Source organism: Pseudorasbora parva, chromosome 13, assembly GCF_024679245.1.
Source record: "Pseudorasbora parva isolate DD20220531a chromosome 13, ASM2467924v1, whole genome shotgun sequence".
Lineage (NCBI taxonomy): Eukaryota > Metazoa > Chordata > Actinopteri > Cypriniformes > Gobionidae > Pseudorasbora > Pseudorasbora parva.
The window spans coordinates 42,057,007-42,082,144 of NC_090184.1; the positions used below are offsets into that span (position 1 = coordinate 42,057,007).

General features: G+C 37.5%; 2 protein-coding genes across 2 annotated transcripts; one reads left to right on the forward strand and one right to left on the reverse strand.

Moving 5' to 3' along the window:
• Positions 1-45: 45 nt before the first annotated feature.
• srrd (SRR1 domain containing) lies at positions 46-3,573 on the reverse strand. Its single transcript, XM_067414462.1, has 7 exons — positions 3,218-3,573; positions 2,519-2,559; positions 2,281-2,435; positions 2,105-2,203; positions 1,884-2,035; positions 535-580; positions 46-305 (listed from the first exon to the last, which is right to left on the reverse strand). The coding sequence occupies exons 1-7, from the start codon at positions 3,349-3,351 to the stop codon at positions 111-113; spliced, it is 822 nt and encodes a 273-aa protein (XP_067270563.1). The 5' UTR covers positions 3,352-3,573; the 3' UTR covers positions 46-110.
• Positions 3,574-4,018: 445 nt separating this feature from the next.
• Positions 4,019-23,387, forward strand: rad9b (RAD9 checkpoint clamp component B). Its single transcript, XM_067414461.1, has 12 exons — positions 4,019-4,241; positions 4,334-4,404; positions 6,948-7,085; positions 8,807-8,921; positions 9,144-9,243; positions 9,488-9,594; positions 9,927-10,033; positions 16,714-16,778; positions 16,904-17,005; positions 20,574-20,632; positions 20,729-21,063; positions 22,346-23,387. The coding sequence occupies exons 1-12, from the start codon at positions 4,208-4,210 to the stop codon at positions 22,469-22,471; spliced, it is 1,359 nt and encodes a 452-aa protein (XP_067270562.1). The 5' UTR covers positions 4,019-4,207; the 3' UTR covers positions 22,472-23,387.
• Positions 23,388-25,138: the final 1,751 nt, after the last annotated feature.

The following is a 25,138-nucleotide window of genomic DNA, read 5'->3' on the forward strand; positions in this document are numbered from 1 at the left end:
TGACATTAGGAGTGCAAAAAATACACAAGTCCCAAGAAAAAAAGTCTTATTTTTAGTATTTTAATTAAAAAAGCCATACACACACACACACACAGGAAATGATAACATTTTCAGCTCCTTTTCTCTCTCTGGATGATCTCGAGATCTTGGCAGTGTTGGTACAGAGGCTCTGAAGGTTCAATCCACATGTTTTCTGGCAGTTTGTCCAGGTTTTCCGGAGGGAACTTAATGAGCGCCGTGTCATTGAACACATCCAGGAAGCGCGGTGAGCAGGGCAGAGACGTCTCGTCACACACACTTATCACCTAAAACAACATCTCAGTCAAGGCTTGTGACCTTCTATGGGGGGAAGATTTTAACCTTTTCTGGTGTTAGTCTCAAAAGAACAGAACAAAGACATAACATTTAATTGACTTTCTTTCAGACATAGCCATGTCTGGCAGTCAATTCTCTGTTGACATTCTTTATAAAAATGCATGAATTGTAAAGGTGTAATGTAACGTAGTTAACGTGTAATGTAGAAGTCAAGGATACATTTGAAAGGAAGCTGTAGTCTCTCTCTAACTCTCTCTGAACCATCCTAAGAAGACAATTAAACAAACATCATGAATAAGACTCAATGTTGGTTAAACTTGCACACAATTTGGCATTTTCTGCAGTATAAAGTAGTAAATACTGAGCTTGTGGCAGTGTTTTTGTTTTGCTTTTTATACAAAAAATGTATATTATAGTGTTTATTAACACTGAATACATTTTTATTTGTACATTTTCTAATAGATTTATTTAATTTAAATTTAAGTATTGTCTTTATTAATTTAGTTGTCTTTATTTCGGTCAGCATTTATTTAGTCAAGTACGCATAGATTTTTTTTTATGGTTTTGGTTTTAGTTTATTATAATTACCCTGTTTTGTATTTAATGATTTGAATGAGATACAGTATGCTGACAGCAGAACGCAACACTTAGGTGCTTGTTGAACATTAAATAAGTCTCACTAAAGTGCCTTGAAACCCACAGCACTATTAATTAATGTGTTGTTGATGTAATGTCCACTGAAACAGGAAGAAAGGGCGGGGCATATCGAGCAGCTCCTCCCCTTTTTAAAAATAGCCAATAACATTTAGTTTATATCACAGCTCGTCCAGAGCCGTTGATCCCAGTAAAGTCGCAGTTTCTCCTCCATATCTCTTTAAGATACATCATTCTGTGCAGAATTCAAACGGGTCCGATACGTTTTGTGGCGACTCGATCACATGATCCGCTCTGTGCTACCGTGTCTCTGGACCGGTGCTGCGGCGGTTCACTGACACTAACGTGAAACCAGACTTTATTCACTCGAATAAAAAGCATATTTACACTGTCTGAATCGTTCCCTATCCCCTGTATAGTGCACTGTGTGCCATTCAACGTGTAGTGAAAGTTTTTAAAAAGTGACTGATTTCAGCCGGAGCTTCATTATCCGTTTTTTAATGTAGGGGGCGGGGCTTCAGATTCTAGAGAGTATTTAATTGGACGGAAAATCTGATGAGAAGCTGAAGTGCAGTGATGTCATCAAAATTACTAATCCTCATTGGCAGAAGTGAGAGACTGTAAGTTTTGATTTTCTTCTAAATGTGAATTTTGTCATTGTTTTGAAGTGCACTAGCTTATAGATGACAGTAAGACTAACATATTCATACTAAAAGCCAAAAGGCGATTTTATAAAGGAGCTGCTTCACCCTTTGCTTCCAAAGTTTTCCACTAGATGTAGAAACATTTATGCTCACATTGATGCTGGGAAAGAGCCTGGTTTGCTGGGAGCTGAAATAGTGCCTCTTGTTAATCAGACGAGGACATTAATATGCTTTGGTCATGTGTTGTATTGTATAACACCAGACACCTACCTTTCTTGAATGCCATGAAAACTGTTGCCAATTATAATAATTTTCTGCAACGTCTCAGGTGTCCAGTTTCTCCAAAGCAGGTTGTTATACAGAGCCTTCCCACAATGCATCAGGTAGAACAGGGTGGGTTGATAAACTGGGCGCTTTCCCTCCTGTTAGGAAAATAATGCTAAAAACTGACAGCAGAACAAAAGTATTTTGACAGACGATGTGTGACGCACCTCATTTTCAGTCAGCACGGTGAAGCCGAGCTCTTTGAGAGCGTCACACTCTGAAGCAGAAAACACCGGATCATACACACAGCAACTGCTTGCTGGAATCTGAGAAAGACAAAAAGTATTGCATTAAAAATACCATGTTTGATTGGACAAATATCATATAAATGAAACTTGCATACCTGTAGCGTCTCAAGAAGCAGTAACAACATTGCAAGCTGGTATCGGGCAGATACACAAGAAGCAAAGTTACCCAAACCATAACACACACAGTGCTGAAGAGACACATCTCCATTCAGCTTGCTAGGATTGGAAAGATGATGCTCGGACAGGAGATCTGGAGGTGGAGATGGGAAAGTGGTAGTTATAAATGGTTTTGGTATAAACTTTAGGGACCGTACTGGAGTAGGTCAGCATCACCTCTCCATTCCATCCAGAAGTTTTCTCCTCTCAGTTCATTTCTGTGAAGAAAAACACAATTTTAGAGAGCTTGGAGACAATATGGACAGTACAATCCTTAACCTAATTGCCTTGTTTAACCCTGATGGGTGCCACTGTCCTCGTATGAGGACATTATATTTTAGAGGATTTCTCTGACAGCATACATGTCACAGTCTTTTTTTATGTCTTGTTGTCCTGTAAAGAGCACATTCAAGACTTTTCAGAGATAGCATTTGTTTTGAGGTTTCACCAGTTCGTCAACTTCTCCTCGGTCTTTAAAAATGACTGAATGATCAAATATAGCACTAATGGAAAAATGATAATATTTTGTAGTTATTTAAATCAGATTATTTTCCAATTCTCAGGAAAATGTTATGGGGTTTCTAATCAAAATATGACATTCCTTTAAAAAGCAGGGCATTGACTTGATTTCATACATGCATACACTAGGGCAGTGTTTCCCAGCCACGATCCTGGAGGCACACCAACACTGCACATTTTGCATGTCTCCTTTATCTGCCACACCCATTTCAGGTCTTTGAGTCTCCACTAATAAGATGATAATTTGAATCAGGTGTGTTGATTCAGGGACACATGCAAAATGTGCAGCGTTGGTGCGCCTCCAGGATCGTGGTTGGGAAACTTTACACTATAACATTACAGCAGATAAACTCTCACATGGCGTTTGTTATCTTCTGCTTGTCCAGTTTGCAGTCAGACACCTGGTGTAGTTTTAGGTTTGAGGGATGTTGTCCTCTTCTAGCAGCTCCTTTCCGACGCCCTGCTACCTGCCAGCCATCATTACAAGCCATAATAGCTAAAAACCTCTTTACCAAGAATAAGACAACTTACGGCTAGACCGCTAGAAACACGTGATCAAGCTAAGTTTGGATCAATCGGCTTCCATATGAAAACATTTTGTATTTTAATAGTGGATATGACCATTATAAACGTGTAGCAGTGTAGTTAATATCATAGAGGTTCATTTGTACATACACAACCATGTGAGTGTTTTGTGTTACAGTTAAATCGTTCCGGTCAGCCGCAGTTCTCAATATGTTCAGTTCCTATGCTTTATACAACGCGTTTTTGTAATGGTACAACTTATTACGCATATGATTTAAATCTATGTATTTATTTATTCTAATTAAGGGGCATATGTATGTAGTGGACGTGTGGCATTAATATTCTTCTAAAATACAATAATAATGCTTTGTTAATGGACCTTAGTTTATAATCTGTATTCTGTACTTTCCGTTTTTATTGTCTAATTTATTTTAACTTGTGAAAAGGTTATTTATTTAGTTGAACGATAAAATATCCTGCACCTTGACATTATTATATTATATCATAATATTTTTTAACACCTAAATCATTTCAAATAAAATTAATAAACCTGTCTAAACCAGACTGTAAAAAAAAAAAAAACCTGAGACCGGGAACACGCTCAGTTTGTCGGACACTAGATGGCGCGCGCCTGCTAGTTTCCCGCTCGCAACATTGAAAATCGCATCAGGAAATCTGAGGAAAACGGTTTATGTTTTTTATCCTTTAAATTAACAAACTTTCCTTTGAAATTCACAAGTTCTGCATTACCTGAATAATAAGAGTTGATCGTTTCGCTTATAATCTTCCTGTGGCAAATATTAAAATAAGGGAAACTAAACAATGAAGTGTATCATTGAAGGCAATGGCATTAAAGGTATGACACATTTTTTACTCAATATATTATCTAAATAAAACTCCCTCTTCCAGTTTCAGTTGTTAATAAATGCCTCTGTTTGCTGATTTTAGTCTTCGGAAAAGCAGTTCATGCTCTGTCAAGAATTGGTGAAGAAATATGGTTGGATCCACTGGAGGAAGGGGTAGGCCTGAGTAACACACACACACACACACACACACACACACACACACACACACACACACACACACACACACACACACACACACAGACACACAACATGAACTAACCGGGGGGGGGGGGACGACGACGACTAATGAAAATACTTATAATGCGTTTATAGTAATCTTAGTAAATGTTAATTTAAATATGTATTAATTTATGTGGTAATATAATATAAAGGACCTGAGCTAACATTAACTAACAATGAATAATTGTATTTTACAGTTTTTCTCGATTGTTTACACACATTTTCTGAAAGCATATAAGCATAAGCTCAGAACTCTTCACACAAATCAAAAAACACACACACAATGGGCAAAACCCCTCAATTGAATGAAACTTTACATTCAAAACAATGTAATTAATTCTCAAAGTGGTATTTTGTTTTCAAATGACACACACACAAACCATCATATGAATCAACATTCATAAGAACCAGTTGAACACTGATGTGCTCAATGTAAAATACTTCTCCATTCATCACAATTACTTATTTGGTATTTTTTGGTTGTGTTACACTTACTACAGACAGTACATGCATATGTGTGTTGTAAATTATTTGAGAATGTTTTTTTTATACTCAGAACACACAAATACATGGTCATTTTCCCCCCTCACAAAAACAATGTACAGTGTGCACCCAAACAACACAAAGTTCCACGTACAGTGGTCTACATACAAATCAACAGAATAATTTACTGTATACAGTTACAGTAAAAAAAATGTTTCCAATGTTGGCATCCATTGCTCCAAAACAGAAGAGCTCACCTGTTGCCCTTTTATGCTAAAGCTCTGTTTGTGGATATAAAACTGTGTGACAGGTGTTTCCCATGTGATGAGTCAGTGTGCATATTTGAATGGCTGTGTGTTCCTTGTGAAAACAAGATTTTTTGCATGAAAATTGTGCCAAATGCAGAGAATTGTGTGTAGTATTGTGGCAATTTTCTAATCAACCTCTGAGATAAGAGACAAATCTTCGCAAATTTTAATAAATCGTTTATTCTTTTGCAAAAGAAGAGGCAACGCAGAGCTCAACATTAAGAATGTTTATGTGCTTGTATGTCCGAGTTAAACAATTTGCTTGCCTGGAAAAAAGTTAGAGTTTGTTTTTTTGTCTGTGTGTTGTAAATATAATTTGTGTTTAGTCAGCATTGACAATGACATATTTTAAATCTGCATATTTGTGATATTTTTACCTTTTATAAAGGGCATTTTCTCCCTAATCTTATTAAATGTAGGCTATGCTTCAGGCTTCATATTATTTTCTTAAATTTGATGTATACTTTAAATTAAAATAAGACACTATAGGGCTGTTACCAATCAAATTAAATAATTTACATTGAAAAATTACAACTGGATTAAATAATGTTATGAGAATTGTATTTCTGAATAAACAAATAAGAAATGTTGAAAAGTAGCCTAGAAATCTAGACGCACCCTAGCGGCAGCAAATCTAATCTGCCGCGAGTGTCATCTAGCAACTCTCAATATCCTTCTTAGCTGTATTCCCCTAACTCTTGTCGGGCCAATCACATCGTGTATAGAGTCGGTGGGCGGGGCTATAATGACGACGGCCGAGAACGGCACTGAAGTCATTCTTAAAAAGGGAAGATGTGTTCGGAGTTTAGCCGACCGGATACGGTGAATGTTTAATCTATCAGCAAGCTCTGGTTGCTCTGGTTGGTGTAGCGCTATCCTATCGCGTGCTGAGGGAGTTTGAAAGACAACCGTTTATCCGCCCCTCGGATTGAGCTGTCAATGGTGAGTTTCCAGACCAAACATCTTGATTATCCACTATCGAGCACCACTCACATTAAATGAATGATCACTCTTGCATTTTGGTCATTAGCTAGTTATTTTGTGTTATTTCTGTGGTATTTAAATCCGCTTGTCCGTCGGGCAAGTAAAATTCTCTTTCATTTGTCGCTTCAAAAAAATCCACGTGTCCTGGACAAGCGGACAAACATTAATGTCGAGCCCAGCCATCCTGAATGTCTGCAGAGCAATGTCTGCCAGAGTAAACAATTGAATTTCCTCTTAAACCCTTCCCAAGGTCAGCATCTCTGCCCTTTTCTGTAATTTTCCACATATCCTCAAATAACCCCATATGTCTTTCATGCAAACACTGCTGTGAATTTTAACAGTCAGGCATAGCATGCAAACTGATTAGAATTAATTTTCTTCTATTATAACATTTTTCCATCACAGTAGTGTTTTGAAAAAAGTGTGTTTTAGAACTGCGATTTGAGTGCTTGTCGTTTAGCAGAATTGGTCCAGGGGGACCATTGGTCCATTGTGTCACAAGTACTAGTATTTGTGTGTGAACAATTGAGAAAAACTGTAATAACTAACGTTAGCAGAGATAAATAAATACCGTAACGAATGCACTTCTCTTTTTTATTTAATACATTAACTAATGATAAATAACTACTGGGCCTTATTTTAGTGTTGCTGACTTATTTATTTTGTCTGTTATTTTTAATTCTCCCTCTCTCTCATCTATAGTTGGCTGTAAGGACAGTGAATTCATCTCAATCGGCTTATGCCTGTTTCTACTTCACTCCTCTGTTCTTCCAGAAGTATATTCCAGATCCAGACACACAGACAGACTGTGATGCAGTAAAATGCAAACTAAACATAAAGGTACTGAACTTTCAGAACTAGGGATGTCAACGATTAATCGATGATCGATTAATTGTCGATAAGACATTTGATCGATAAGACTTATCGATCATCGATTAAGCAGGGTCATGCGCGTGCGTGAGGAAACGGGAGGAAAAATGATGCGAGCGTGCCCGAGTTCTATTTGGGACCATTTTACAGCTGGAGTCACACCTTCATGACTGCAAGCTTGCATGTGCATTCGCAGCCTTTTGTTTTGTGCAAATGTAAGTTGTAATATTGTGTTTATTTTGTGCAGGCCTATCTTTAGCTGATTTATCTCATAAGGATGCATTTGGTTAATAATTAACGTTAGAGGCCAGCGGTAGTAAAAGCGTGGCGGTGATCAGCTTCAGCTCCAACAGCACTAATAATGACTATGATTGGGACTGTCATATTACACAACATTAATGAGAACACTATTGTAATAAAACATTGTGATTGTTAATTATTTGGGTTTATTTGCCGTGTGTTTCATTGCGTTGATCCAGGAAGAGCGCGTGCACAACATGAGTCACTCATTCTGACTCGCGCATGTAACTTAGTTCAAGTTCACTTGTGCATTCGCATCAGATTGTGCTGAAGTAATTTGTAATATTACATTTATTTTGTGACGTTATATATGTGATCAATCATATAGGATGCGTTTCTTTCAGCGAAATAAAACGCACTAACAAATGGCTTCAGTCAGTAATGGCTACCGGTTTTCATTCAGTTTAGCGCATACAGAGCAATGCATAATAACGATGATTGGGACAGTCATATATATAACAGAAATGAGAACACTTTTAATAAATGGTTGTAAAGTCATTGGGTTTAGGTGCCGTCAGAGCATTGTTCCTAGAGCGCGTGAACACGCGTCTCCCTTTCTGAATATGAATATCAGCAACTCAATTCAAGTTCACTTGTCCATTCGCATCATTTTGTGAAGATATATAATTTGTAATATTTTGTTAACTTTATATAAATCTGATTAATCTCATATAGGAAGCTTTTTGTTGAGTTAAATAACGTGCTAGCAAAGTTTCAGTGTAACTTACCAGTGATTCAGCGCATCCGCTTCAGCTCGCGCTGTTCAAACAGCAACGCGCGACTAATAATAACTATGATTGGGACTGTCACATTACATAACATTAATGAAAACAATATTTTAATAAATCGTTTTGAATTAACTGGGTTTAGGTGACGTTTCAGCACGTTGCTCTTGCAAGTGCGTCCACACATTCTGAATAACAGATCTGAGGCGGCGTTCATGTTGTATTACATGTTATATTTGGTTATTAAATAAGTAATTTAATTAAATTATAAATAACATCGACTAATTTTACAATCCCATAGCCCTTTGTTTAGATTAAAAAAAATCCTTCTCATTCATTTGGTAAAGAACATGGCGTTTTGAGCAGCATTGCACATAGGCCTACTGTCATGCTGTCGGCTATAAGCCACTGCTGTAGACGCATATTTCAGTATTATGGTTAACGATTAATCGATTAATTGATCGTTAATTTAAACGACGATCGATCATGGGAATTTGTGAAAATTGCTTTTTAACATGATTAAATGTTTTTATTTTATTTTAATAACATGTATTATTATAATCTGTGATATTTATACCCAGCGCTGGATCTCATATCCATCAGTATTTTTAATGCACACAGTATACTTGTGGTTATTGTATGCTTTTTTAAAAAAATTATTTTCAGTGCGTTCTTCCCCTGTTCCGCTGTGTTGCATGGAGAGAGCGAAGTGTGGACCGATGTGAGATAACCATCAAAATCCCAGACAGCAGAGTGATATTTCAGTTTCACTGCAGACACGGTTAGTTCATTTGCATGTGAAGTGTGTATTGAAGCTGGTAATGCATTGACAGAGGGAGGAACAGATTGATGTTGGCGGTTGTAATCTCAGGGTGTCAGCACACTTCACTGGACTCTGTTCTGCGATGATGAGATGCTAGAAATAATTTCCATATTGCATAATTCATTACAACTTATCACATTTGTGCTCATCAAGATGTTGGCACTGATATGTGTGTTTTAGGAATAACTAAGACGCATAATTTGGGGTATCAGGAATGTGAAGCATTGCAGGCCGTGTTCCCAGCTCACCTCTGTCCAAATGTCCTGAAGGCCCAATCCAAGTAAACACACACACGCACACACACACACACACACACACACACGCACACACGCACACACGCACACACGCACACTATAGTAACATTAATAAAAATGATAAAAAAATGTATTGCTCATTGTTAGTTAATTTTAGCTAATGCTTTAACAGACATTAACTAATGGGGCCTTATTTTAAATTGTTACCATTTCATTTTTAGTAGATCCAAGACATAAGCTGACTTTAAACCATTTTTGTTTCTGTGTCAGACTTTTAGGTGACATTGTGGTGCATTTCCCAATTTCACAAGAAGAGGTCACTCTTTCCATTTCCTCTTTTAAAGTAACATTAAAGACCTTTAATGAGGAAGAAAATAGTAAGTTTTTGTTTATTATAGTATACTACCATCTTGTACTCCTATTATTCTTGCATTGTATTGTATTGTTTATATAACATTAATATTGATGAGTAAGTGAACACATTTTCTGTTTGCATCTAATATGTATGCATTTGATAATGTACATTTGTAATTTTTAATAGCTTCTCCAGTGTGATTAATACACTTGCTGGAGAGGAAAGACATTTACATACATTCAGAAGTGCATGTAACCTAGATGTATTTAGACTTAATGTATACTAGAGTTCCTGTATACTCAGATGTTAAACATTGTGTTCCTGCAATAATTAGATCTTGTTTGTTTGTATCAGGCTATATTAAAGGCATGAACACAGAGATGATGCTGCACCCAGATGAGTTTGACTACTTTCAGGTTGGAGAGGATTCAGCCGTGACCTTCTGCCTAAAAGAACTGAGGGTGAGTGTCCTGCACAACATGTTTTAAATATGCAGGATATGTGTACAGCAGAGGGGTTTTTGTCCCCATGCAAGAATGTTTTATTTGATGTGTGTGCTCATCAGTACATGAGGATCTTTCCATATTTGTTTTTTATTGCCACTTATTTCTGTCCTGCGATGTCGTCGTTGTGCGATCATATTCACTCAGGCGAGTTCAGAGCAAGTGTGTCATGCATGTGAACTGAATGGACTCCAATGTACTTTTAAAGGGGACCTATTATTCCCTTTCAAAGTCTTGATTTTAAAGTTTTTGGGGTTAACTAGACATTTAGAGTGAGACTAAAGCACATTATTATTCACATATTTTACATGAGGTTGTAGCACCTCTGTTCCCAGTCTGTCAGTAACGCTAATGTTTTGCTCTTGTCTCTTTTTTTCTTGTGACTGGGTTCATTCCCGGAAGAAAACTCAAGACTACAACACTTTGGAGTGACTTTGTGCTTTTTTTAATGTACAGCAACATTAAAAAGATGTGTAAAATAGCACCCCATTAACTTTACACCATGGTTAGCTGTTTTATCAATTTTGTGGTAATCTGCGTTCCTCAGCAATATAACATTCCTCCAAAAAATTGCATTAGTTGTTGTAGAATAGTTGATTTGCACACTTAAAAAATATACTGAACGTTTCCAAAAGAAAAAAACAACAACAATCATGCTTGATGATCACCGCTGTGATTTTTGTAATGCATCCAAGATAAATTAAAAACACACGTAAAAAAACACATTTTGTATTCTCTAGCTCAACCTTTGACCCTGATTTCCAGGGAGATCGAGTGGCACTGGATTATGCCCTGATAGTACCGACCCCTTTCACGTACGTGGTTTGGCTGTCAGTGGCGTAACTTTTTGGCAGGCCACAGTGTATTTGTGTCAGTCATTGATGCAGTGGGACAGATGCTTGGATTATAACCAGATAACCTGTCACAATGAGTTACAGCACTGGACGGCACACTGTGGTCTGGACACATGACTGACCTTCTCCTCATGCAGTCTTAAACGGGGTCAAATACATCTGTGCGGATCAGTGTGTCCCTTGTGTATAAAACGCTGTACAAATCTGTACAAATATTGGCAGATCTTAATTCTTCAGTATCGTGCAGGGCTGTCTTTGATGATCTTTTAAACTGTATTTATATGTTGTTAGGTTTTATATATATATATATATATATATATATATATATATATATATATATATATATATACAGTCCCTGACAAAAGTCTTGTCGCTTGTGTACAAATTGACCTAAAGTGCCGCTGAAATATATTTCTAATCAAGATTTTTTTTAAAGAAATGGCTCATTTTAATCCCACCAGCTTTTGTGATAATGTTTCAGTGAAAAACTAAACTTTCAAAGAGTATTCTGATATTCACAGCTTGGTAAAGCCCATTGAGTCAATTTTTGCAAAGACATAAGTGTTGTCACCTTGTCATATGAGCTTCACCTGTGACTAATAATGGATCAAGTAGGTCTCAAGTGTGTATAAAAAGAACGCCAGTACACTAGACCTTCACATTAACTGCAACTAGACCTCTGCAAACATGCCTAAGATTCACCCTGAGACTAAAGTTTTAATTATCAAGAGGCTGAAGACCAGATCCACTGCTGATGTGGCAGACACCTTCAATGTGTCTCAGCGTCAAGTACAGAGGATAAAAAAAAGATTTGAAGAGACTGGAGACGTTTTTGACAAGCCCAGGTCAGGCAGACCCCACAAGACAACTGCTCGAGAGGACCGTTTGTTGGCTCGAAAATCCAAGGCCAGCCCATTTTCCACTGCAGCAGAGCTCCACGAGACCTGGTCACCTGAAGTCCCTGTGTCAACCAGAACAGTTTGTCGGATTCTGTCTCGAAATGGCCTCCATGGTCGAATCAGTGCCCAGAAGCCAGCACTAAACAAAAGACAATTGAAAAACCGTGTGGCATTTGCCAAGGCCCACAGCCTGCTAAAAGGATGGACGCAGAAAAAGTGGCAGAAGGTGGATTTTTCAGATGAATCTTCTGTTGAATTACACCACAGTCGCCGCAAATATTGCAGGAGACCTACTGGTGCCCGAATGGATCCGAGATTCACCCAGAAAACAGTGAAGTTTGGTGGCGGAAAAATCATGGTCTGGGGTTACATCCAGTATGGGGGTGTGCGAGAGATCTGCAGGGTGGAAGGCAACATCAATAGTCTAAAATACCACGAAATCTTAGCTACCTCTTATATTCCCAACCATAAAAGAGGCCAAATTATGCAGCAGGACGGTGCTCCATCGCAAACTTCCATCTCCACATCAAAGTTCCTCAAGGCGAAGAAGATCAAGATGCTCCAGGATTGGCCAGCCCAGTCACCAGACATGAACATCATTGAGCATATGTGGGGTAGGATGAAAGAGGACGCATGGAAGACGAAACCAAAGAATATTGATGAACTCTGGGAGGCATGCAAGACTGCTTTCTTAGCTATTCCGCATGACTTCATCAATAAATTGTATGAATCCTTGCCAAACCGCATGGATGCAGTCCTTCAAGCTCATGGAAGTCATACAAGATATTAAATTTGGATCTCACAGCACCACAACTTAATTTGCTGACATATTTTTGTATTTGCAGTAAATTTGTTCAATTTCTGTATAGGCGACAAAACTTTTGTCTTGCCAAAATTTGACCTTTCTGTCTTTGATTAAATGATAAATATTTTTTCTGTGAAAATTATTTATTTCAGTGCATTAAACATCATTTAGGAGGGTTTTAGCATTTCATATGAGCTATTTCTAACACCAATTAATTAATTAAAAGTCAGGTTAATATCAGGTATTTCTAGAAAATAGATAAGCGACAAGACTTTTGTCAGGGACTGTATATATATATATATATATATATATATATATATATATATATATATATATATATATATATATATATATATATATATATATATAATATATTAGGGCTGTGCGATATTAAAGAAAAATGTGATATGCGATACGACATTGCTATGAGTGTGTAAAATCTATTTCAATTATATAAAAATTATTTAAAAACTGAGAATGAAACCGTTTGTGTTTCACATTCTTTCTGGGTAAAGAAAGCATCGCTACAACTTCTGAAAGTGACCCGCTGTGTTTTACATTTGCCATTACATGTGCCAACATTTGTGTCACCCATTGTTCACATTTCGGTGCGTGTGTCAAACAGCGCAAGACTGCAAGTTATTGTTTTTCGCAAATTATTGCGTTTAATAACTCTTTTTAACGTCAAGCAAGTTACATAAGTAACAGTAATGTGCCCAGTCTATTTTCTGCCCAGTGTGTGACCTAAAACGTACACTTTTCACAATGTTGAAGTAGCCTATTAAAATCATTCAGATATTGCAAGCCATTGCGATATGTACATTTGTGATATTTCGATAATTTTGATATATTGCACATCCCTTATATATATATATATATATATATATGTATGTATGTATGTATGTATGTATGTGTGTGTATGTGTATGTGCATGGTTAACCGATTAACCGTTAAAAATTGCGTAACTGAGTGAAACATTTTGCTCGGTTAAGTGGCGTCAATGACGTGCTTTGAATTTAGTTGTAATATATTTTTGCACCACTAGAGACTGCCAGAGCGCTCCCAGACATTTGTAATATCCACAAGAAGAAGTCATGACCAGCTTTCTAACATGGAGCGGGCAAAGAAAAATACTGCGTGGGAGCACTTTAAAATTGAGAGTGACGGGCCTAAATGCAAGTATTGCAATGCAATGCTTACCGCATTTTTCAGGCTATAAGCCGCTCCGGAGTATGAGTCGCATCAGTCAAAAAATGCGTCATGAAGAGGAAAATAACAAGTCGCACTGGACTATAAATCGCATTAGGGCAGAAGCAGAGCGGGAGCCGCGCGCGGTGTGCATAACGGATCAGAAGAAAGAAAGTTTGAAGTGAGAAACTTGTGAGGGACTAGCGAAAAGCAGAGGTTACTTTAACTGTAATGAAGAAAACAAAAAAAAGCTAATCGCAGACTGAAAGCAAGATGCTTGAACTCTCCGCCGGGAGAGGCTCAGCCGCGCGAGTCAAACGCTGTGTGAATCGTTCTCCGCTGCATATTTTACTACATGCCCTAATCATGCAGGCGCCCTCGCGGCCACTCGCATTGCTCGTGAACTGGAGCGCATCTCATCCTAATTTAACGAAACTCAGCGTAGGCCTCACAGACATGAAATATATCTTAAGAAAGCTTGAAATGTCTTTTAACAATTTAAAACGAAAAGAAATAGGCTACTCTCTGATTATGTAATCCATGATGTGCATTTCTCTCTATAGGCACGTTCACTACGGAGATGGCGGTCCTCAAATGAGCAAACTAAAAATAATAACCCTGACGCACACTATGGTTAACCGAGTATTAACTGCAAAGGGCCTCGGTTAACGGTTAATGAAAAACTTAAAAACGTGCAGCCCTAGTGTATATGGCTCCAGAATGCGACCAAATGCCAATGCAGCTAAATTGTATTATTTCATTTTGTTTTGTTTGTTCATTTTGAGCTAAACTGCACTGACCATTTATCAGCTCGAACCAACAATAGACATCGTAGCGTGAGCTCAGAAAGGGTTTACTCACAGGCCGATCTTGATCACTCAACACCGTTACTACACAGCGCTGGGAGATCCACTGAGAACATTTTGAGATTGTCAAAAAATGAATTACATCATAGTGAGATTTAGTTTGAAGCATTCAAATTCGGTATTCTGTCTAAACCTAACAGCGGGGGCAGTGAGGAGGAATCAAACTCGGGTTCGGTTCAGGCAATCAAACCAAGTATGAAAGCACCCTAAATATTATACAATTTTAATGTTATTTTTAATGTGATCATTTGTAAAACTAAAAGTTTAAAGATGTAGGACAACTACACTTTGGGCCCTATTTTAACAAAATAAGGCATCGCGTTGTCTAAATGCACTTAGGTTGTGTCCGAATCCACGGTTGCTAGTTTAACGACGGGAAAAATTGGTCTAAAAGGGTTGTTCCTGTTTTCTTAATGAGTCATGGGTGTCTTATAAGCATAATGTGCAATAAACCAATCAGAGTCTCATCTCCCATTCCCTTTAAAAGCTCATGCAATGGCCGATTCACTATTTACATGGCGTAATTTACAAGCACAGAAAAACTGATCGCTTCTCTAGGGAGGAAATGTATCTGCTCATCCAATTACGCCACGCCTGCTTGCTCATCATTACTTTAAATAGGTAGGCTAATTCTGATACATGCAGTGACATGAAGACATGTTTATAATTATGCATCCTAATTATTATAAATCCTTTAATTTTTCATATTTAAAAATGTGTGTGCTGCTGCGGATTCCTGTGTGTGTAATAAGTGTACTGTGTGCATTGTGCTCCCACCTATAGGCGCAATAAAAAATAAAAATAAAATCAGTATAGCAGTATATTTTGGTTGCCTCAAAATAGCAACACGTCAAAAAATGCACCTGAACAGACCAGTTCTTCTGGTGCAAAATAATGCATTTGATTTTTAAACACGACGTGTAAATGATAACCGCGTCAGGCCGAAACTAGCAAAAACAAAAACAATAAAAGCTGCAAGCAGCATTTAGCGGGGTTCAAGCCTTTAAGGCCTTTTAAGCACATAGGCATTAAAGACATTAAGTTTTATTTAGCAAGTTTTTAAACACTGAAATAATAGATGGAAAAGTCCATTTACAGCCAATATAGGCAATTTAGCATAGGAAATGCATGGTTTTTAAAGCTTTTTCACAGTTATGGCGCCACCTAAAGTCCGATTTCTTTAAAACTTTGCATGCTTCATCAGCATGTTATGGCACATGTACCCAACAATTGAGTTTCCCCTTAGGATTTATAGGCTTTTGAGTGTATTTTGCAACGCCTCTTTTTTAAATGGCCCTGTTATAGCCATCCAAATGCAAAAGTTCAACTTTTTTTCATAATTATTGATTCTAGAGAGTCTAGAGAATTGTCCTAGACTGGTTTGGTTCTGATCGGGCAAAAAAACAGGGACTAATTCGCAAAAGTAGGTTTTTAACATTATTACAAATATTTAATTAACGATTTGATTGACAGCAATGGTTCTAGAGGCAAAGTTGTTCAGCATGAGGAGATCTATCATATGATATGCATATTTTGCGGATGTGTGCAACACCACGTGATTACAGTGCCATAAACATAATAGGTGCTCAATTTCATTGGCCTATGGTGGCCATGTGTTTTGAGATACGCCAATGTCCTCATAGACATACATGGTACCTTGGGCCAAGACACCACATACCAATTTTCAAGTCAATCGGACTAGCGGTCGTGTGGTTATAACCGTTTTTGTGTTTTTTTCATGTTATAGCGCCACCAAGTGGACAATCGTTGCAATTTTTTTCAAGTTACCGAAGTTTGAGCTCATAGACATTGCGAAAATATCTCTTTCCATTCACAAGTTATAGTCATTTTCGTAAAAGTGGCCCCCGACCAGTTGAACATTTTGGTTCCCCTTAGCGACCATGAATTGTAAAATTTAATTTTTTTCATAATTATTAATAGTCTCGCTCCAAAGAACATTTCTACAGTGGTTTGGTTCCAATCAGGTAATATTTATTTAAACAATGTATTATTAATTTGTTTATAGGGGCTGCTGTCTTTTGCTGAGTCTTATGGTCTACCAGTATCTTGTCAGTTTGGTATAGCTGGACAGTAAGTCTTTTTTTTTCTCGATATCAAACCCACATCCCGGTATATACATCAAGAATTCATGTTTAGATACACTATACATAACCTTCTATCGCTGTTAGTTGATGATGAAGTCTGAACTCTTTCAGGCCTATATCCTTCACTATAAAAGACATGACGCTGGAGGCCCATGTTGTGTTGTCCACCTTGACGGATCCAAACTACGAAAGCCCATCTCAACCTGCACCTGGGTATTTCATTTTAACCATCACATTCACATGAATATACTGTGTGTTCACAACTGATGATGTATTTTCATGATGGACAGATGTTTTTAAAGGAACATTTCACTCATATATTAAAACGTTGTCGTCATTTACTATACCTTCTTGTTGTTCTAAACCTGCAAGAAGACCCAAGCTGCTCTTTTCTATAATATGATGATAAGAACATAAGAATGCTCAACATAAGAATTCGCATTTCTGGTTGAAAATAAACCTTAACTCGCTTTCCTATAATTTCAAATTATAGGTGCAATGCAAATTCAAAACCACTCTGACACTGAGCCACTTCAATAAACTCAGTTCAGTGGCAGATATAGAGATGTAGTCTACCTCGTCTAACCTAAATAGGGTAACGCAGAGTTATGCTGGCCCTGTCTTAAATCTATCACAGTAACTCATCCAGTCTGGGCAGTGATGTCACTAAAGTTGCAATGCCTTCTCGTAGAGTTTGTGCTTGTGTCAGTGCTTCTGTGTGTTAGTCTCAAGCAGAAACAAACATCTGGGTCACCTGTTGTGTGCAACTTACGTCACCACTGTCTGTTTAAACAGCCAGTCTGCAATAATGTATGCTAGTGAAAGCCAAAATAAATAACTAGTCTTGATTCAAGAGTTCAAGAGTTTTATCTCTTGATTTTAAAAAGGGCAAAGTGTTTATTTGCATGTGATAGACAACATCAAAGCTGTTTAGTGTTTATCATCCAACAAGGTAATTTATATTGATACTTAAAAATATTACATCATTGTATGTTAAATAAATGTAAAAAAGTGTGTGTGTGTGTGTGTGTGTGTGTATAAACATGACTATTTGTAATGTTTTTAAAAGAAGTCCCTTCTGCTAATCCATTTATTTGCTCAGAAATGAAAAACTGTTATATTGTGAAATATTTTTACAATTTAAAACAATAATTTTCTATTTTAAAAGACTTCAGAAACATAATATCAGTGTTGGAACAGCACAGCTGATAATAATTGAGTATCAAATCATTATATCAGAATGATATCGGAAGGATCATGTGACACTAAAGACTGGAGTAATGATGCTGGAAATTCAGCTTTGCATCTCAAAAATAAATTAAATTTTATAGTATATTAAAATAGAAAAACTTTATTTCAAATTGTAATAATATTTCATTATTACATCTTTCAATATTACATCTGTATCATTGTTTTTTTTGCATTTGATCAAATAAATGCATGCGTGATTAACATAAGAGAATTCTTTAAAAAAGATTAAAAATAGTAACGTTTCCAAACTCTACTAGTAATTTTTTTTGTTGCAGTATATGCAACTATATAACTCAATAACACTAATAAAAACTTGAATAAAAGACTGTTCTGAGAATAAGCTTACACTTAAATTTATTTATTTGTATAGTAGAAGCTAAGGGTGTAATAATACATTGATATAGGTCAATACATCGATCTAATGTCTAACGATATGATTCATCGATGCAAAGTGTTAAAAATTGATACCTACAGGCTGTTTATATATTTAAGAGGCACATTTGTTTTAAAGGGATAGTCCAACCGTTCGTATAATGCATGTCTATGGGCTCTAATTGTAATTAACCCCATTGGAGGGTGGGGGGTCGTGGTGTCCCCCTCAGAAGAAATCGTGATCGTTCTGGGGTGGAAATAGCTTTCGCAGAGGCACTGTAGTGCGATCAAAAAGGGCACTTTCACTTTCAAAGGGACAGGGGCTCAAGAATGTATCCGACAATTTTTTTTTATGCAAATGTTTTATTTATTTATGCAGATCATGGCGTTTCCATTAAAGGGGTACTTCAGCGCTGGCAAGATGAATCCGTATTTAAACTGGGTCATTGATGTAGTAGAAATGTGAAATTATTTTTGAATTTGGTGCCTTTTAGACTGAGAAAAGACAGAATTTATTTTTCTCATGGGGATGAAAGACAACAATTCCCAGAATGCTTCGCTGCCCTGTGAGCCCATTCCCAAAGCCACCCCTACTGGATTACTGTGACTGAGTTGGAGAACAGACACTACAATTAAATACTGAACATGTCTGTTGTTCAATATAATGTGATTTAGCTCGCTGAGGGAGTGTCACAGCACTAACGCTGCAGGAGTCAGATTACATTCACCGACATGAATGAGCTGAATGAGCTCTCGTGATGAGAGCTGAGGTAAACCAGACCACACTCGCGGCATATACATTGACAGCGCGTGTTCAGTCTGGCGCGTTTTCAGTTCATGCCTTTGGAAGCTTAACTTTCATAGAAATTAATTTGAGAAGTTAAAATACTTACATTGTTTAGCATAGCTCCGTTTACATGAATACCTGCAGCTGCGAGCTGAGCTGTGAGTGCGATCTCCCACCCCCCATGTGCGGGTTGAAAACATGAGGAAATGGCTCCCTCTGCTGACTGTAGTCTTTAGCCTTTGGCCAAAAATTTGTCCGATGATGCAAATATCGTCAATTTGCATCATCGGAAAAAAAAAATACCATAAATCTCTTGTCTAATCTCTTGCTAATCGCTGAACTAACCCTTTAAGCATTTTTTTATGCGATATCCCAAAATGCACATAAAAATTGGTGCATGGAAACATTACTGACCCGATCGGGTCAGTGTTGAATCTTCATGAAAGTTTATCATTTGCTTGTGTTTAAAGCCTTGCAAAAAGCAGAGTGCACTCATCTCAGACAACGTACAAATAACCCACACAATTGAGTATTCTTTTACTTTTTTTTTTGTCCCCAGGGGGAGTTTGTTGTTCGAAAACCATATGACTTTCTTCCATGAACCACAAAAGCCACTCTTTTACAATGAAATTGAATCAGGAAACTTTTAAGCTTTTAAGCTCAAAATGACACCATAATATTTTTCAATGGATGCAGACAGCAGAGAGAAAGACATTTAAACGAGTTTGGAAACAAAATGAGGTTGAGAAAAAAATGACAATTAGATCATTTTACTAAAAAGTGGAGTAGATAAACAGATCCTGAGTAAGTTGAAACAGTTGTAGTTGTTCTCGCATGCAATGGAACGATTGTCCCGTGGGCCGGAGTTCTGGTATAAAGCCAAATCCGAACATAGCATAGCCCTGCATATTCAGAGGCATGCATTCATCTTTCCTTCACTCACACACCCTCCCCCACTGTCGCCGTGTGATTCGCCCCCCCCCCCCCCCCCTCTCTGCTTTCCTCTGCTGTCCCTCACACTTTCACACACGTGTTTCTTTACCCATAGCACTTACATCACTCCGCTTTGCTGCAAAATCTTTACTTGCAGGCACACATCAATTTTTTTACACCTATTATAAAGATGTTTTATTATACAAATTCTTTGATCACAGGGGACTTGCGAATGCAATTTAACCAAGTTAACAAACATCAATAAACATCGAAGAGTCCATTTGATGTGCTTTACACCATGTTAACCTCATGCTCCAGAGCTGGTGGGGGTAGCAGAGTCTTTTTCTGTTCAATTGGTTGTTTAGAGAAAATTAATTAAAAAAATGGGCATGTTTAAATTGATTGAAACATTGTTTCAGCAAGTCTTGTGTGTTCTAGGGATGACTGTCCTGTCACCATCCCCAAGACCTCCACAGCTGAACTCTCCATGAGTAAAGGCCCCATGGAGGCAGATATTTGCATCACCGATATCTCCATGAATGAAGGCCCCATGGAGGCAGATATTTGCATCACCGATATCTCCATGAATGAAGGCCCCATGGAGGCAGAGATTTGCATCACCGATATCTCCATGAATGAAGGCCCCATGGAGGCAGAGGTGTGCATTGCTGATATCTCCACGAGTAAAAGCCACATGGAGGCAGAGGTGTGCATTACCGATATCTCCACAAGCGAAGGTCTCATTGAGGCAGATCTGTGCTTGGCTGATGGGGAACGTGTGGCTTCCAGTCAGGGCAGTGAAGTGTTCAATCCGGCCCTTCATATGAGGAAGATGATTCAGCTCCATGCACCTAGAGAGATCCTGCCAAGACCCAGTTTGCTGCCTGAATCAGCCTTGACTACACCAGTAACACCAGCCACATTTAAGGTTAGAGTCTTCTATCATACAAACAATGAACTGCATTGTGGCATTATCAGACGAATAATCTAAGTTCTAATGTTCTACCAACCAAAAGTATTACAAATTTTCCACATTTTAAAATAATAGCAAAATCTTAATAGCACAAATGGAAGTACGAAAACATTTTTTTCCCCTTCGGTACCTGCTCTAACTCATCAATGAAACATTATTGAACATTTAGACTAATAAAAAGTTTGCATATGTGTCATATTTGAGGCGTTTATGGCTCATATAGACTGATATAATGAGGCATATATAGACATATATATAATATGGAGCTCAGAAACAAAAAACACCTCCGTTTTATTTAGAGGCCCAAACTGAGAAAAATATTACATTTGGTGCAGTTGCTGTTATTCATACGACCAAAACATAAGATGAATATAATCATATAATCAGTGAGATCTGTACAGTACAGCAGACTACTTGCATAAAATGCATATATATATATATATCAGTTGCCACGCTATAGCTCTCAATAATTTGTCTTAGTAAGATAATTAAAATTAGTACGATATTTATATGCTTAGGTTTGTAATCAATCTCTGTTGTTTTAGTTTTATAACATATAATGCTATGCAATACAATGATGATTGAGAGATGAGCAAATAAACCTTCCTCAAAAGCCTGATGATATTTGATACTTGCATTTTAACAGGATTTTACACACACACACACACACACACACACACACACACACACACACACACACACACACACACACACACACAAAAATGATAAATGGAAAATCAAGTAAACCTTAGTGTCATCTTAAAATATTACTAATAATATAAACGTCATTCTTATTTAAATATTTCACAGCAAAAAGACAAGCTGAACCACAAGCTGAAGGGGGACGTTTTTACAATTATAATACAAGGTATTTAACAATCAATCAGGCGACAGAAGCATGTAGAATATTGTGTGCAGCAGTTTGCCTTTATAGGGTAAATTAAAATAGCAATTAAGTAAAAAAAAATGCACTGGTTTTCTAGTCAAGAAGTTAATATTTTAAAACGCATATGTCTACCAAACTAATAAAGCAGAACCATTTAGTTCAAACGGTTTTTAAGATATCGAGAAACATAAATTCAGTCAATTGAGTGCAAAACAAAAGTCTTTCTAGGGTCAGTTATAATTTTTGTTTTGTTTTACATGTATGTAATTGAGGGATACAGAATACGGCCATTTTGTCAAGCTACAATTATGGCAAAATGTTTGGATTTACAACTTGAGGGTCTCATTCTAGATCCGCTCCCTGCTCTTCGGGGCTGTGCTCACTAATGGAGGAGACCGTAACGCTGTAGATTTGCCCAGCCTGGTTTTAGGCAGTGACACAGAGGAGGAAGCTGGATCACAAGAGGGACACAGGTAACACTGTAAGCTAATTTGAAGCAGGTAACACTGCTGCGAGAATGCAAGGACTTTACTACATGATGTAGCCTTATAAAGACAAAACACAGCATATTTTATGTGGTAAAATGTTATTTTTTTTCCACAAGTTTGGATCGTTTTAAAGGTATATATATATTAAATTGTAACGGTTATCTTAAATACGGCAGTCAAGGCCATTGCTAGTCTTTTAATCCTTGTTAGTGCACAACTTGTATTATTTTATTAATGTTTTTTAAATTGGTTTCAGTTCTTACATGAGCATCTTTGTAATGTATAATACATATCTTGTGTGTTCAAACTGTTCTTGGAGAGATAAAAGGAAAACTATGCAACAACAGTAAAGTTTAAGAGAAGCAAAGAGGCCAAGTGGGGCAAGATTCACTTTCTGTTGCAGAGCTGAGGAATTTCTACCTAAACACATAGTTCAAATAAGTTCGGTCAAAAACTTCAAAACAAACACATTCTCAAGGATTGAAGGACTCCGTGTTCTTTGTGTCTACCGATGAGTCAGAGGAAGATTTGACTCATTGCTTTAAAATGCTCCTCGAGAAACTGTATATAAGCCTGCAGCAATTACTGGTATTGCAAACATACCTCGCAACATTATACAGAGAAAGCCTTGTTTCACTCGAGTGTTGAATTAAAAAAATATGTTGGGGAGAAGCTTAAGGTTGTCTACTTTTTTGAAGCTGGACAGCCGGGCGAGAAATTACACCCTTCTGCTTTAATGATCTTTAAACCACTAGAGAACTAGATCAAGAGAAAAGCGACAGCTTCTTTTTGCAGATGGCTTTGAAGAATCATCCGATTGTGTAATCCAGTTAATTCATCAGGGTGCAAATGGCTTGTGTGATTAGAATAGCTACATTGCTGAAAACGTTGCTGTTTGTGTGGGTAGAAGACATCGGTCTCCTGCAGTGTAACATGCTATGCTTCATCTAAGGCTATTATTATATTCTTGCATAATTATTATACATGCTGCTTTTATGAATGGCTCATTTTGAGAGATTACATGCAGTATTTGCTTTTTTTAAATGTATTTGTCACATCGTAATACCTTTTATTTAGTGAATTACAAATAAAGCTAAAATGACAAATGTAAAATTCAGCACAGATAGGAATCAAATTACAAACTTTGAGAATTAGAAATGTAGCATTATAGTATAACACTATTGATTCAGAATTGTTTATATATATATTTGACAAGGGCCAAATTGTGATGTCTAGACCAGGGGTTTTCAAACTTTACGATGCCAAGGACCCCCAAATATGATGCACCTTTATGGGGGACCCCCTTAAATCCATCTATATATTTTTATGTATAAAAAAAACATTTAAACTCTTAGATAAAAAGTAAGTGTGACATTTTAAAGCTACACTGTGTAACTTTTTTAGTTTATTTTTAGCTAAAAACACTTAGTTCTTTCAAAAATATATGTGCTCATTAATGTATATTTACTTCTTTCAAGTAATAAAGTATTCTCGTAAGTTTATAATATGCCATTGATAATACATACGGGTGAGGGGTTCGAATGCCGGTCGCCATGTTGCCCCTCCATCTTGAAAGTACATTAGCCAAAGAGGGACATACCCGTAAATTCAAGCTTCGCCTTTCGCGTTTTAACACTCGATGGCACCGTGTGGAATGTGAAGGCGGGGATTGCCATGTTAATCTTGGACTAAATCGGCCACCGTAGGAGTTAAAATGAAATCAGAATTGAGAGGAACAGAAACTATTATTCACTGGATGGTCATATACCTTTACACCGCTAGATGGGGGAAAATATCACACAGCTTTAAATACAGCATTGTTTCCAAATTTAAACTGGATATACCTAATGTTGGATGCATTAATCTGAAGAAGGCGTTCCATTAAAAATTACTTGTATAAGCAACATTCACAATAAATGTATGTACCGGTAAGCAGCTTATGTACCGCATTAAGAATTCTGCTCTAAGAACCCAGTAAGCAAAATAAAGGGGACTATAGTGAGAAAAATTCACTAGCAAGATACAAAGCAAACATACAATTCTGAAAGGTATGTATATGGAAAACAAGGTGAGAAACATTTAGAAATTAAACAGTTAGATTGTTTGCTAGACTTTATCCATTTTTGGTTTGTCTTTTAATTATCTGAAATTTTTCTGGGGACCCGGACCCCAGTTTGAAAACCCCTGGTCTAGACGACTGGGTCAGAGCATCTCCAAAACTGCAGCTCTTGTGGGGTGTTCCTGGTCTGCAGTGGTCAGTATCTATCAAAAGTGCTCCAAGGAAGGAACAGTGGAGAACCGGCCACAGGGTCTTGGGCGGCCAAGGCTCATTGATGCACGTGGGGAGCGACGGCTGGCCCGTGTGGTCCAATCAAACAGATGAGCTACTGGAGCTCAAACTGCTCAAGACGTTAATGCTGGTTCTGATAGAAAGGTGTCAGAATACACAGAGCATCTCAGTTTGTTGTGTATATCCACAGACCAGTCATGGTGTCCATGCTGACCCCTGTCCATCTCCAAAAGCACCATCAGTGGGCATGTGAGCATGGACTGGACCACAGAGCAATGGAAGAAGGGGGCCTGGTCTGAAGATGTTTTCTTTAACATCACGTGGATGGGCGGGTGTGTGTCCGTCGCTTACCTGGGGAACACATGG